At 38.1% G+C, this 15,164-nt stretch overlaps 1 protein-coding gene across 2 annotated transcripts in view; it reads left to right on the top strand.

Moving 5' to 3' along the window:
- The first annotated feature begins 11,795 nt into the window (after positions 1-11,795).
- AKR1D1 (aldo-keto reductase family 1 member D1) overlaps positions 11,796-15,164 on the top strand; it is a 31,327-nt gene continuing 27,958 nt past the window's right edge. For both annotated transcript variants that reach the window (XM_060155950.1, XM_060155949.1), the window contains exon 1: positions 11,796-11,888. In XM_060155950.1, coding sequence (XP_060011933.1) covers positions 11,796-11,888 — 93 coding nt within the window. The remainder of the gene's footprint in view (positions 11,889-15,164) is intronic.

Below are 15,164 nucleotides of genomic sequence, written 5' to 3'. Positions count from 1 at the left end.
TGAACCCAGGCCCTCGGCAGTAAGAGCACAGACTCCTAACCTCTGGACCACCAGGGAATTCCCAAGAAAAATCCCTTGATTGTTTAACATGTGTTAGGAAATTGCTTGTGCCCTATCTGGACCTTTGGGCTAATCTCAGCTGATCTGAATTGGCCAAATGCTTATCTCCAGAACTGCCTGGAGCATGAGAGTGACCCTTGGAAACACTATGAGATACATGAAATAAAGGTTCTGTAACCATAGATCTGTGAGTTATTTTGAGACAGAGGTACCAGTCTGTCAACAACGTTCAGTAGTAATAACTGGATTTAACTTGCACCTGACGGGCAGAGTTGCCAGTTCAGACTGGTCACGTGGCTGGAATGTGCCTGGGCCACCAACCAGCTTACCTGGAGCAGGCTTTAGGTTTCTTGGCACCAAGGTGCTTCACACACATGGCAGTGGACGTTCAAAACCTTGAAGACAAAGTATATCCTGGGCAACCCAGTGGTAGAAGGGTAAGGAAACCTGCACCTGAGATCTCCAGGGCCCTCCCAGTGCATATTCTTCTCCTGCTATTATAATATATAATATATATAGCTATAATATTGCTATATTATATTTGTTGCCTGTAACATGAGCATAAATTGAGTCCTGTGAATCCTTTCAGTAATTAAACAGTCAAACATAATAATGCACCTTTTGGTAACCCTAATTTAATTTTGTTCATTTATAGTTCATATTTAAACACAAAAACTAGAGGTTGTCAAGCAAGTTATATGCCCGGATGCAAATTCACTCTTGGCATATGGGCCTCTTCCAAAAGAGAATTCACTTCAGATAACAATTACCTGGGCCAGCCTGCCAGTTAGCATGAAATAAAAGAGCAAATATTGATCCAATCACTATTTTCTACTATGCTTTGATCATTCTTTGCTTATTTTTAAGGTAGATTAAGACTTTTTCTGCCAGACTATTATTAAAGAACTTTGAAGAATTTTGCCTTTTACTCAAAAACTTCATTATCTTTATCCTTAATCTTTACAAAAATGTAGAGAAAGCCAAGGAATTCTAAAACTGAAAATTGTCAAAGTTCTCAGAGACTGGAATTTCCACATCTCAAGGTACTCCCATTAGTCTTAATGACATGGGCTATAACTCCCTTTATGAGTTAATAACAGCCCACTCTGTGCATTTAGAAGTTTCACTCTAATCCTAGTCTTTGCCTTACTGCAAACTGATATTAGTAATCTTATCATTAAACAGGTATGAGTGGCTTTTCCAAATTAATCACAGAAGCAATCTCTGAATGACCTGAAATCTGAAGATTGAGTCTTCTGGAAAAGAAAATAAAGGGAGATTTGCCTTGGCTCCAACAAATAGGACCTTATCAGGTACTGCTAATAATTAACACAGTAATGAAACTCTAGGGTAGTGATCCTTGGATTCATATTTTCAATTAAAAGCAATACATCATTTTCTCTAAATCATCGGACTTCCATTTCATTGGTAGACCTCAAGCTGAGAGTTCTTTGAAATCTCCCAGAAGTAGACGGTCCCCCAAAATAACAGTTGACTCAAAACCCTCAGCTGAAACTAATTACACAAAGTAGACAGTTTCTGCTCAAATCTCTGTAACAGTATTCATTTTCAGAGAACTCAACACCCTTTTTCTTTGGGTTTGTTTTCTACATTGACGCTGCCTGGTAAATGACTAAAGGGTTCTCAGTACGGTTTTCTACAATTTCATCTTCTTCCTTCTAAACCCCTAGGGTCTTTTTGTGCCATTTAAAGAGAGACAAAACATTCTCATGCATTTTCCTCAGACCATAATCACTGCTATAAGTCTAATTGGTGGATCAATACCCACTTGACCCTGCTGAAAAAAATTAATAGGTGTTTTTAAAAACATTTTCAAAACAGACTTCCTTATGCAGATTTCTTCTGGTCCTAAAAGTTCTCTCACATCATAAATCCCAACCTTCAACCTTGTAAAAATTGGACTATACACATCAACAGAATGATTCTTGTAAGATCATTAAACCCTGCCAACCAAACCTGGTTTACTGAGAAGCAGGAACCACCCTCACTGCAATAGTCAGTTTGCTCTCTTCAGAGTCACTGTATCCTGCTTTGAAGGAATTATTTAACTTAACATATTGTTTAAGTATCAATATATAAAGAGTATCAGTATCAGTATCAATATATAAAGAGTAACTCCAGCCATTTCTCAAAAGAAAAGCAATCCAATATGTAAATTCACATCAATTTAGTCAGCATGTGTGATAAATTAAAAATTAATTTTAGGAATAAGTGAGGGTTCTAGCTCCACTAAGATGAAGTAAGCATATTCTACCCTGACTCTCCCACTGAATACAGCTATAAAACATGAAATAGGATGGGAGGAAGTTAGTTCAGGACTCTGAAAAGTAAATAGTAGCAGGTGGATTAGGAAAGAAGAACAAAACTCAAGTGTCACTGGGCTCTCTCAGTATCACCCTGCCAACCAGTTAGTGGGCACCAGAGTGCAGACAGAACTTCAGGAGAAGACCTCTAGTTCTGACGTGAGAGAGAAACTCATAATACGTAGAGAATCTGAAAATCCCCTACTTTCCCCTACTTTTTTGCCTCTTTTTCTTTCCCCTCTATTAACTTGTGACCTAGTTCCCAAGAAATTCCATGGTAGGCGTTGTAGCATTCTCAGGTAATACAGGCCAGCAGGATCCAAAACTATGCAGAAGGGAAAGCTTCCTCTTTTTTCAGGGGAGCTGCAGTTCCAAGAGAGTGGATCCAACCTCTCTTGCCTTTATACTGTCTCTATAGTCTCTTGTCACATGGCCCTAGATTCAGGTGCAGTTGTGGAAGCACACAATAGAGCAGCGGGGTAACCAAAGCTTTCTAGATAGAAGACCAAAAAGAGAACATTAAGGAACTAGAATGTAACCAAGAGATTGCAGTGAGGGAAGAATTTGGGAAAGTGACGCCATAAAGTTGTTTATGAACTACCCTGGGCTCACCCTTAAACTGTGTATGCTTGGATCAGATACTATTCGTTATATCAAATATTTTGAGAAATGAACTATATAGATACACCACTGCCTAAGTCCCAGATTTGCCATCAGGTGGTATACATGCAAGATAAATCCAAAGATCACTGCAAAATCTGAGAAATGAACCATAGTTCACAGAGGCAGGGGAACCTTGTGGCCTAAACCTAACCAGATCGACTGCCTTCTGAAACAAAAATATCAACATTTTACAGGATATAAATAGGACCCAATGTCTTAAGACCTCATTTTCAAAAACTCTTCAATATAATCTAAATTTACATTGCAAGTGAATAACAAGGAAAATATAAATTTATGTAGGGTAAAACCAAAAGATGTCAATGCCAAGGTGTCATAGAGATTGTAATTATTTGGCAAAGATGTTAAAGCAGCTATTACAAGAGTGCCTTACCAAAAATCAAGAACAGTCTTGAAGCCAGTGAAAGAATAGAGAGTCTCAACAAAGAAATATTTTTTTAAAAGAATGATCAAATAGTAATTTTAGAAATGAAAAACATAACATAAAAAACTCATTGAAGCGGAGCAACAAGAACTTTCATGCATCGTTGGTGGGAACGCCACTTTGGAAGACAGGTTGGCAGTTTCGTACAAAACTAAACAATTATTCTTACAGCATGATCCAGCAATCGTGCTCCTTAGAGTTTAACCAAAGGAGTTGAAATTTTATGTCCACACAATAACCTGCACACAAATGTATATAGCAGCTTTATTCATAATTGCCAAAACTTGGGCTCAACCAAGATGTCCTTCAGTAGGTGAATGGAAAAAGAAACTGTGGGGACTTCCCTGGTGGTGCAGTGGTTAAGAATCTGCCTGCCAATGCAGGGGACATGTGTTCGAACCCTGGTCCGGGAAGATCCCACATGCCACGGAGCAACTAAGACCGTGGGCCACAACTACTGAGCCTCCACTCTAGAGCCCATGAGACACAACTACTGAAGCCCACATGCCACAACTACTGAAGCCCGCGCGCCTAGGGCCCATGCTCCGCAACAAGAGAAGCCACTGCAATGAGAAGCCCACACACCACAACAAAGAGTAGCCCCCACTCGCTGCAACTAGAGAAAGCCCGTGGGCGGTAACAAAGACCCAACGCAGCCAAAAATAAATATAAATAAATAAATTTATTAAAAGAAAAAAAAAAAGAAGCTGTGGTCCATCCAGACAATGGAATATAATTCACTGCTAAAAAGAAATGTGGTATCAAGCCATGAACAGACATGAAGGGTGGGGGAGATGTGGAGCAACCTTATATGCATATTACTAAGTGAAAGAAGCCAATCTGAAAAGCTATGATTCCAGCTATATGACACTCTGGAAAAGACAAAACTTCAGACACAGTAAAAAGATCCGTGGAAGCCAGGGTTTAGGAAGGAAGGAGGGGTGAGTAAGCAGACCACAGTGGATTTTTAGGGCAGGGAAACTATTCTGTATGATACTGTAATGGTGGACACATGATATTATACATTTTTCAAAACTCATAGGATGTATAACACCAAGAGTCAACCCTGATGTAAACCATGGACTTTGGTGGCTAGTGATGTGTCAGTATAGGTTCATCAGTTGTAACAAGTGTACCACTCTGGTGGGTATGTTGATAGTGGGAGAAGCATGTGGAGGAGCAAAGAGTACACGCGAACTCTTGTAGTTTCTGCTCGATTTTGCTGTGAACCTAAAACTTCTCTAAAAAATAAACTCGGGCTTCCCTGATGGTGCAGTGGTTGAGAGTCCGCCTGCTGATGCAAGGGACATGGGTTCGTGCCCCGGTCTGGGAGGATCCCACATGCCGTGGAACGGCTGGGCCCGTGAGCCATAGCCGCTGAGCCTGCGTGTCCGGAGCCTGTGCTCCGCAACGGGAGAGGCCACAGCAGTGAGAGGCCCGCGTACCGCAAAAAAAATAAATAAATAAAGTTGATTTAAGAAAAAAAAGGAACTCAGTGAATGAGTTCAGTATCAGAATGGAGGAGAGAAGAAAGAAGACAGAGGAAAGATGACGTGAACTTGAATATAAGTCAAGAGAAATAATCCAATCTCAAAACAGAGAAATTTGGGCTTCCCTGGTGGCGCAGTGGTTGGGAGTCCGCCTGCCAATGCGGGGGACGCGGGGGACGCGGGTTCGTGCCCCGGTCCCGGGAAGATCCCACATGCCGTGGAGCGGGCCGCTGAGCCTGTGCTCCGCAACGGGAGGGGCCACAGCGGTGAGAGGCCCGCGTACAGCAAAAAAAAAACAAAAAAAAAACAGAGAAATTTTAAAAGATTTTTAAAAAATGAATAGAGGAAAATAGGAGAGTAGGGAACTCCAGGGCTCTGTCCCTTTACAAAAACCTGATGAGCTGGCAAAAGCTGTCAGCATCATTTTTTTGCAGAACTCTGGAGTCTAGTCAAAAACCTACAACCAGGGGAAAGCTTGATGAAGAGAGAAGCTGTTGCTTTGCAGTAAGAGACAGCTGTGGTGATTTAAATTGCCTACGTCCCACATGCTATACCCCTATTTGGTGCCAGCCACCAGGACTGCACCCACATTCCTGGTGCAGGAGGCTAGTGCCAGAGGGAGCAATGCAGAATTTCTCGAAGAATTCTCTAAGAATTGTGGTTGTAAGTTCCAGCCATCCGGTGCCTGTCTGAAGGGCTTGCCTTTATTTTGCCTGACTCAAGCATTTCTAGGGCTAAGGTGACAGCCTAGGAGGCTTTTGCTATATGCATTTAAAGGCAGAAATATTGGCTGTGGCAGCCTCAGGCTAGGGATAACAGTTGGGACAAGCAACAAACAGACTGAAAACCCTGGGAAACAGCAGGCAGGGAAAAGAGATATGTGGGGGTAAAGGGGCCTTTAAAGGCTCCCATGTATACCAGGGAATCAGGTATACATAGCGTCAGGGGTGGGTACATGCTCAAAGAAGGCCTGAGGAGACTCCAAGCTTTTACCTCTGAGTGGCCTTCAGGCTCTGTGCAAGCTGTGAGTGAAGGCTAAGGCAGAATTGTAAGCAGCGTGGCTAAGCATTGAAGGAGTGCTCCAACATAGAACCAATCTGCAAAGACTGGGAGAGTATTTTCTTCTTTTCTTTCCTTTTCTTTTTCCATTGAAAGAAACTCTGTCAAAATACCAGGTGACCCCCAAGTTAATGGAACACAGACTTCACATCACAAACAATACAGACTTAACCAAAATAGTTTGGAGAAGTCACAAAACAAGCAAACAGCAACAGCCTACAACAAACAGCAAAAACAAACCCTGAAGAGGGGGGAAATCTGATTTCCAGGGTTGTCACATTTAATATTAAAAATCTCCACGTTTAAACAACAGAAAATTACAACACATGCAAATAAACCGGGAAGTATGGCTCATTCACAGGGGGAAGGAAAGAAACTAATAGACACTGTCCATGAGGACACCTAGACATTTAGACTTACTAGACGGAAACATTAAATCAACTCTCTTAAATATGCTCAAAGAGCTAAAGGAAGTCATGGAGAAAGAACAAAGGAACCAGGAGAATATGTCTCACCAAATACAGAATATTAGTAGAAATTATAGAAATGAAACAAATAGAAATTCTGGAGATAAAAGTACAGATAGATCAATTGACATCCAGTTTAAGAAGTGAAAAGAGAAAAGAAGGAAAGAAATGATCCAAACCTAACAGACCTATGAGACACCATCAAGTATACTGACATATACATACCCGGAGTCCCAGAAGGAGAAGAGAGGAAGAAACAAAAAGACTATTTGAAGAAATAATGGCCCAAAGTGTCCCAGATTAGATGAAAATCATAAATCTAAATATCCAAGGATCTCAATGAACTCCAAGAAGCATAAACCAAGAGAGATTCGCAGGAAAACACATAGTCAAATTGTCAAATCCCAAAGACAAAGGGAGAATCTAGAAAGCAGCAAGAGGGAAGTGATTCATCACATACAAGAGATACTGTGTGTAATTAATAGCCCATTTTTCTTTGGAAACTGGAAGCCAGAAGACAGTGGGATGACATATATAAAGGACTGAAAGAAAAGAACCGTCCATCAATAATTGCATATCCGGGAAAACAAAAACAGAAAGAGCTCATTACTAGTAGACCTGTGCTACAAGAAATGCTAAAGGGAGTCCTCCAGGCTGAAATAAAAGGATAATTGAAGCCATATGAAGAGATAAGGAACACAACAGTAAATGTAGCTACATAGATAAATATAAAAACCAGTAATATTGTATGTCTGGTTTATAACTCCTTTTTTTCCCTACATGATTAAAAGATAAATAAAGCAATAATTATATATTTATGTTAATTGACCCACAATGTATAAACATGTAATTGGTAAAAATAACAACATAAAGGGGGGAGATGGAGTTTTAAAGGATCAGAGTTTTTATGTATTGGGTTGGCCAAAAAGTTAATTTGGGGTTTTCCATAAGATGTTATGGAAAACCCCGAATGATCTTTTTGGCAAACCCAATACTACTGAAAGTATCTTGGTTCTAATTCAAACCTGATTCTTACAAAGTTAAAATGCTAATTGTAACCCCAGGGTTACCCTAGTATTATGGACTGTATTGTGTCTCCCCAAAATTCATATGTTGAAGCCCTAGCTCCCAATGTGGATGGTATTTGAAGATGGGGCCTTTGGGAGGTAATTAGATGAGGTCATGAGGGTGAGGTCTTCATGATGAGATTTATACCCTTATAAGAAGAGACCAGAGTGTGCTTGTTCTCTCTCTCTCTTTTCCCCACCATGTGAAGACAGAAATAGAAGTAGGCCTTCTGCAAGCTAGGAAGAGAGCTCTCATCAGAAACTCATTGCCAGTATCTTGACCTTGACCTTGGACTTTTCAGTCTCCATAACTGTGAAAAATAAATGGCCGTTGCTGAAGCCACACAGTCTATGATATTTTGTTATAGCAGCCAAGCTGACTAAAACATCCAGGAAATAACCTTTTTTTAAGTATACAGAAAAGGAAACAAGATGGGAGTCAGAATAGTAAACTAGAAAAAAAAATCACTCATAGAACGAGGCAGTAGTGAGGGATAAAAAGAAAATTGAGGAATAAAAAGAAAATAAGACATAGAGAAAACAAATAGCAAAATTGCAGAAGTATATCCTTTCTTATCGATAATTGAACTGTAAATGGATTGAACCCTCCAATTAAAAAGAAGAGATTGGAAGAATCAATTTTTAAAAATGATCCAAATATATGTTGTCTAAAAGAGACTTACTTTAAATCCAAGGACATAAATAGATTGAAAGTAAAAGGATGAAAAATAAATTCCATGCAATAAAAAAATGCCAAAAGAGACCTGGGATGGATATACTAATATCAGACAACATGGACTTGAAGTCAATAATTGTGATGAGACAAAGAAGGACATTACATGTTGACAAAAGGGTCAATATATCAAGATATGCCAATTATAAACATATATGCCTCTAACAAAAGAACCACAAAATATATGAAGCAAAAAACTGACATAATTGAAAGGAGAAATAGTTTTACAGTAACAGTTAGAAACTTCAGTACCCCACTCTAAAGAATAGATAAAACAACAAGCCAGAAGATCAGTTGAAAAATAGAGGACTTGAATGATGCTATGAACCAACTGTATCTAAAAGACATCTAGAGAAGACCCTACCCAAAACAGCAGATTGCATATTTTTCTCAAGCACATGTGGAATATTCTCCATGATAGATAGTATGTCAGACAACAAAAACAAATCAAGTCTCAATAAATACTAAATGATCGAAGCCATAAAAATCAATCCTATTTCTATGTATTAGCAATGTAGAGTTGGAAACAGGATTTCTAAAATGCCATTTAGAATGGCTCTAAAAAACTAAATATTTATACCTATACTTAGGTATAAATCTAACAAAACAAATATAGGATGTGTATGGCTGAAAACCTCAAGATGCTGAAGAGCTAAATAAATGGAGAGAAATACTGTGTTCATGGATTCAAAGACTCAAAGGAGTAAAGATAAGAAATTGATCTACAGATTTAACTCAATTCAAAAAATTCTGGCAGGACTTGTGAAGACACAGACAAGCTGATTCTAACATTTATATAGAAAGTTAATAAATAAGAATAGCTAAGATACTTTTGGAAAAGAAGAATAAAGTTGGAGAAATTATACCATTTGATTTTTTAAGTCCTTTTATAAAGTTAGAATAATTTAAACGGTGTGGTATCAGTAAAGGAAGAGACACATAAATCAATGAAACCAAGTAGAAAGTCCAAAAGTAGATTTACCCAAATATGACCTTTGATTTTTAACAGTAGTGCAAAAGAAATTCAGTGAAGAAAGCATAATTTTTTTCAGCTAATGGAACTGGAACAATAGGATACCCTTACGTAAAACAAAACAAAACACCTCTACCTAAATATGCTAGATTATACAAAAATTTACTCAGAATGGATTATTGATCTAAATGGAAAAATGAAACTATATAAAACTTTTAGAAAAAAAATAGAATAAAACTTCTGTGACCTAGGGTTAGACAAAAAAGTTCTTTCACATGAAACTCTAAAACAATACAAAAAAATTGAACGTTATCAAAATTAAAATCTTTTGCTGCATGAAAGACACAGTCAAGAGAATGAAAAGACAAACTACATACTGAGAAAAAAATATTTGTAAACCATGTATTCAGTAGAGAACATGTATCAAGGATTTACCAAGAAATCTCAAAACTCAACACTACGAAGACAACCCCACTAAAAAATGGGCACTGAACCCCCATGTTTGAATAGGCACTTCACCACGAGGAGATATAGATGGCAAATAAGTATGTGAAAAAGTGTTCAACATCATTATCCACAATGCAAATTAAAATTAACAATGAGATACCATGACAAACCTATCGGAATGACTAAAATTATAAAATACCGACAATGCTAAGTGCTGTCAAAGATGCGGAAAAATAGCAATTCACGCGCATTGCTAACGGGGATGCAAAATGATATAATCATTCTGAAAAGCAGTTTGGCAGCTTCCTACAAAGTTAAACACACCACATGACCCAGCAATCCCACTCTTGGGTATTTAGCCAAGAGAAATGAAAACTAATATTCATGCAAAAACCTGTATACAAATATTTATAGCAGCGGTATTCACAGTCATCAAAAACTGGAAACAAACCAATGTCCTTCAAATAGAGAAACAAACTGTGGCACATATATATAATGTATATAGACATTACTACTCAGCAATTAAAAACAAGTAAGCTATTGATACAAGCAACAACCTGGATGAATCTCAAAGGTGTTACGCTGAGTGAAAGAAACCAATCTCTAAAGGTCACATACTATATGATTCAATTCACATGATATTCTCAAAAGATAAAACTATAGCAACGGAAAACAGATAATGATTTTTATGAGTTGCTGGTGGGGGAGCTTTTGATTACAGACAAATAGCATGAAGGAGTTCTTCGGGTTATAGAATTTTTCAATATCCCAATTGTGATGGCAGTTACGCAGATCTGTACATGTGCTAAAATTCGTAGAGCTAAACACCAAAAAAGTCAAAAATAAGAAAAATAAACATATATAGCCAACATCTTAGCACACAAAGGTGCACAATAAGTGTTTGTTGGATCGAATTACAAACAATGTTGAAGATCACTACTGCCCATATTTCACCCTGCCCCAACATAGTTGAAATTATTGTGTTCACTGGCTGATTATGTGTGTGTAAGCAAGAATGAGGTTGTCCTGGAGAGAAGACAAGTCAGTTAGAGACAAACTTCAGGATACTTTCACCATCATGGACACAGTTATCTTTAAGGTCACCAGGTCCAAAACTCTCATACACAACACAATCCTTTGGAGGAAGACTATAATAAACATGTGTTAATTGTTTCACTAACTGCTACTCCTTTCCTTTTTCTTAACATCTCCAGAATCTCCCCAGGTGGGATTAAGCCCAACCCCAAATTTAAAAATGGCTTCTAATTACATTAAAGCAATCAGTCTTTTATTTTCTTTGACCCCTGTGATTGACTTAGTGATTGGCTCCAGGAACTAAGAAAGGCAATTGAGGCCAACTGGACACTATTTCTGGATTACTGTGTGAGCTATGACGTAAAATCCCTTTTTTTGTTGGGTTTGAGCCTGGAACCATGTCACTCTAAGGACTGGTTACCATCTTTCAGTGATAAAGAGAAAATCCACTGAGAGAGCAAGGAGGCAGAGAAATGAACTGAGAGTGAAAAACTGGTTCCCGGCCATAACATTTTCCCCTCCAGTCCAGTTTCCCACTTAACTAGGTGATAAAAATATCAGACCCCTTCCCAGTCCTGCTAGCCCAAATCTCTAGGGAAGTCCTGGAAAACTTAGTCACACCTGGAGCTAGCTCTAAGGTTGGAGTTTTCAGGAATATAGACCAATAAATTTCTTTTATTATTTCAGAGAATTTGTGATAGGTCTGTTACTTACCAACCAAAGCATCCTAGCTGACAGAAGCCAGCTAGATTTGTTTCCTTTTATTTTTAAAATCATTTCTTTGCAGGGAAGTAAGCATAAGATCAAAATGGGATATTATTTACATGCCTCTGATAAGTTCAAAGGACAACCTCAATTAGGATTTCCAGAACAACCTGAAAAAAAAAACAGGTTGAGAAATCTCTCTTCCCTCCCACTGCTCCTCCCTCTGGCTCTCCTTTCTTTGATTAAATAGGCATTAGGACACCTTTTCAAAAAGGCTTTTCTGTGGTGTTCAGAAGCATTTCTAGAAATTGAAACCTCAGACTTTCCAAGATGTACCTCAGTGCTGCATATCACCGCATACCTCTAAGTGATGGAAACAGCATTCCTATCATCGGTCTTGGTACCTACTCAGAACCTAGATTGGTAAGCTTATCTCTCTCTGTTTTTTTTTTTTTTTAATTAACACTTGCCTAAAGGATAATCTGTAATTCATTTTGAATGGATTTCATTGATTTAATTATTGTAATAATGAATGCAACCTTGAAGGACTGCTGTTTGGCTGAATAAGTACTGAGCCAATGGTTAAACTAAATCAGTTTATGATTTTAAAGTATCTTGGCTTAAAGAATGGGACCTTTCTGCTTCCTTTACTAAAATTCAGCCTGAATGCTGGTTATAAGGTTGAACTGAAGTACGCAAAATTTCTGAGTTCATGATTTTTTTAAGTTCATATTTGAGAATTTTTAGTTCAGTCCAACAAAACATTTAGTGAAAACCTACCATGTATGAAGCACTAGGCTATAGAAGCTTCAAATATGAAGAGAATAGTGTCTCTGCTGTCTAGGGATTAAAAATCTAATAGAGGAGACAGACTCTAATAACTAATTAATCATAGAACAATGAAGAGTAAATGCTGTCTGAGAATTTTAAACAGTATCTCTCTGAAAACACAGGAAAGGGAATAGTTAGATTTGACCATGAGAACTGAAGTGGGTTTCCATTAAAACACAGAAAAGCTTCTACTTGTAAGAAAAATATCTTTCTGCTTTCCACATTGCAATTCCACATTTAATGCTAATTACCAGAATAAACAGTGGTTATATCTAGAAATGCTACTGAAATTTGAATGATCATGTGTGAATGAACTCTGTTAAACTAAGTATAAGTTAACTAGGCAGAGAAGCAGAGCTGAGGCAGGACATTGTAGGCAGAAAGAGAAGCACAGAGGCACAAGGATATGAATCTGATTATGTCATGCCTCTGCCTGACACGGTTAAGTGTTAAAAAAATTTTAGCTATTATTATTGTATGCATTTACATCTCCATATCCTCTGATGCACACACACACACACATATATATATATAAATATATATATACACACACACATACATATATATATATATATATATATATATATATATCTCCTTTCATTCACTTGACAAGGATTACCTGAACACCCAGCACGCATACTATACTGAGAATATAGAGCTGAACAAGACATGGTCTCTTTCCTGATTGATTTTACATCTTATAGGGAAGATTGCACAGAAAATTTTAGCTATTATTATTGTAGTACTCTTTGTAGTACTTTATAGTACATGCATTTTCTAATTTAATCCTCACAACATTATGAGAGAGATACCATTTTACAGATGAGAAAACTGAAGCATGGCAAGATAAAGTAAAATGTCCCAAACTTATAATGGTGAGGAAGAGAACTGGAATTTGAACCAATGCAGTTTTGGCCCAGGTCCTATCCTCTGAGTCCCTATACTATATTACCTGTTATAAATGTATGTTATGTCAGTGCAGCTGCATATTTCTATGACTTTCTATATATATTTCTATATATGAAAGTATCTAGGAATATATATCCAGAAAGTACCTAGGATGGATGGATAGATAGATAGATAGATAGAATGATACATCTAGGATATGAATCTGATTATGTCATGCCTCTACTCATTTCAATGACTATCAATTATATGGCTCCTTGCTTGCACATCTATCATTCTATCTATCTCTCTGTCTCTCTATCTGTCTCCTGGAACTCAGTGGGGCTCAAAGTGCTGCATCTACCAATAAATATTATTAAGTGCCTGCTATGTGTCTAGTAATATTAAATGCTACAGGATGGAGACATTCCAAAGCATTCATGTGTCATTTCCCAAAAAGAGTTGTAACTCACTTCAGAAGATAACACATTACTGCAGTTAGAGAATATGGCATTCGAGGAATATTATTAGAAATGAAGATTGTGCATGCACAAACCACATTTGTGATCAGAAATACAGAACTAAAGGTATGTCTCACAAAATTGGAAACTCTAATGTGAAGAAAAATGCCCACCATGGAAGATTTGGGGGAGGGGTATAGGCAGAGCTAGGTTGAAGGGGAGACGGGGAGTGGGGAGGGTGGAGTATCTCCTAGCTGGAACACTCAGCAGTTTCTGTTCAAAGCCATACAACTGACAACTCCCTCACCATCTACCCAGGGCTGATGAGACAGACACTAGGAGTACCCATGCCCAAGTTGGTCACCAGGAAATAAAAGTACCGAATTAGATTTAACGTCAGAATCTTAGTCCTAGAGATGAAATCTGATGCCAAAATTCAGTCTTCTCTCCTCAGCGTGCCTGAGGTGCTTTTCAAAACCTTTCATTCCACAAGAGATGGAAGGAGAATGACAGGCTGAGGTAACTCATTAACTGAAATGCTTCACATTTCATGTATATAATCAAGTCAGTCAATATTTGTCCTGGGATCCTGTTCCATTTTGATACAGAAGTTAGCAGGCGCCAGGGGAAGATTTAGGCTTGTCTTCAGGGGGAGTCGGGGTAGGAGCAGAGATGAAAGGCTGAGATAAGGAAGACTAACAATAACCTCTCCTCCAGCATCTGCCCATTTGAGACTCCACTGTCACACACGTGACGATAGGAACTGTAGAACAGCAGCCCGGAGGAACATTATTGTGCAGCTGTGTGAGTCCAACCAGCCTAGCTTCTCCTGACTTACAAAGATTTTTTTTCTCTTAATATGCCCAACTTTCTTATTAAGGTGTTTCATGCCTGTGGAGTCAGGGAATTTGAGATGGAACCAGCATTTAGTAGCACCAGGCACTCTGTGCATTTCCTCACTTGACAATCACTAACTAATGAAAACTGAACTGTACAAATTATCTATGCACCATTTCCCTAGGACAGAGTCCCAGAATATTTTCATACAGGGATGAAATAGTCTATAATAGCCTCCCAGCAAGTCTCCCTTCTTCCTGTCTCTCTCCCTATATCGCTGTCTGAGAAAGTCCGATAGGCAAGAGTTTTGAATCTTGTTCGTTTTTCTGCTTTGATAGAAATTAATTTGGTTTTTATGTATATCAGCCCATGAGTTAATAACCAGTATTTATCAAAAACTTCAAGTAAAACTCAAGAATGTTACCAAGTGTGCAAATGACACAAATCTGAGACCAATGGTAAATATTTTGGAAAATGGGCAATAATTCAGTTCAATAAATATTTATTGTGTGCCTACCATGTATGAGGCATTTTTCTAGGTAACACAGGGATTGAAACAATGGACTAGAAACAAGGGATTTGAAATCCATGAGTGACTGAAGGCAGAAAAAATAAATACACTTATAAATAAAATATAAAGAAAAGCTGAAGTGCTTGTCCAAAGATGAAAGTAACAGTGAACAAA

Source organism: Lagenorhynchus albirostris, chromosome 8, assembly GCF_949774975.1.
Source record: "Lagenorhynchus albirostris chromosome 8, mLagAlb1.1, whole genome shotgun sequence".
Lineage (NCBI taxonomy): Eukaryota > Metazoa > Chordata > Mammalia > Artiodactyla > Delphinidae > Lagenorhynchus > Lagenorhynchus albirostris.
Note: the sequence above shows the minus strand (reverse complement) of the source record. Positions and strands in the feature narration are given on the sequence as shown.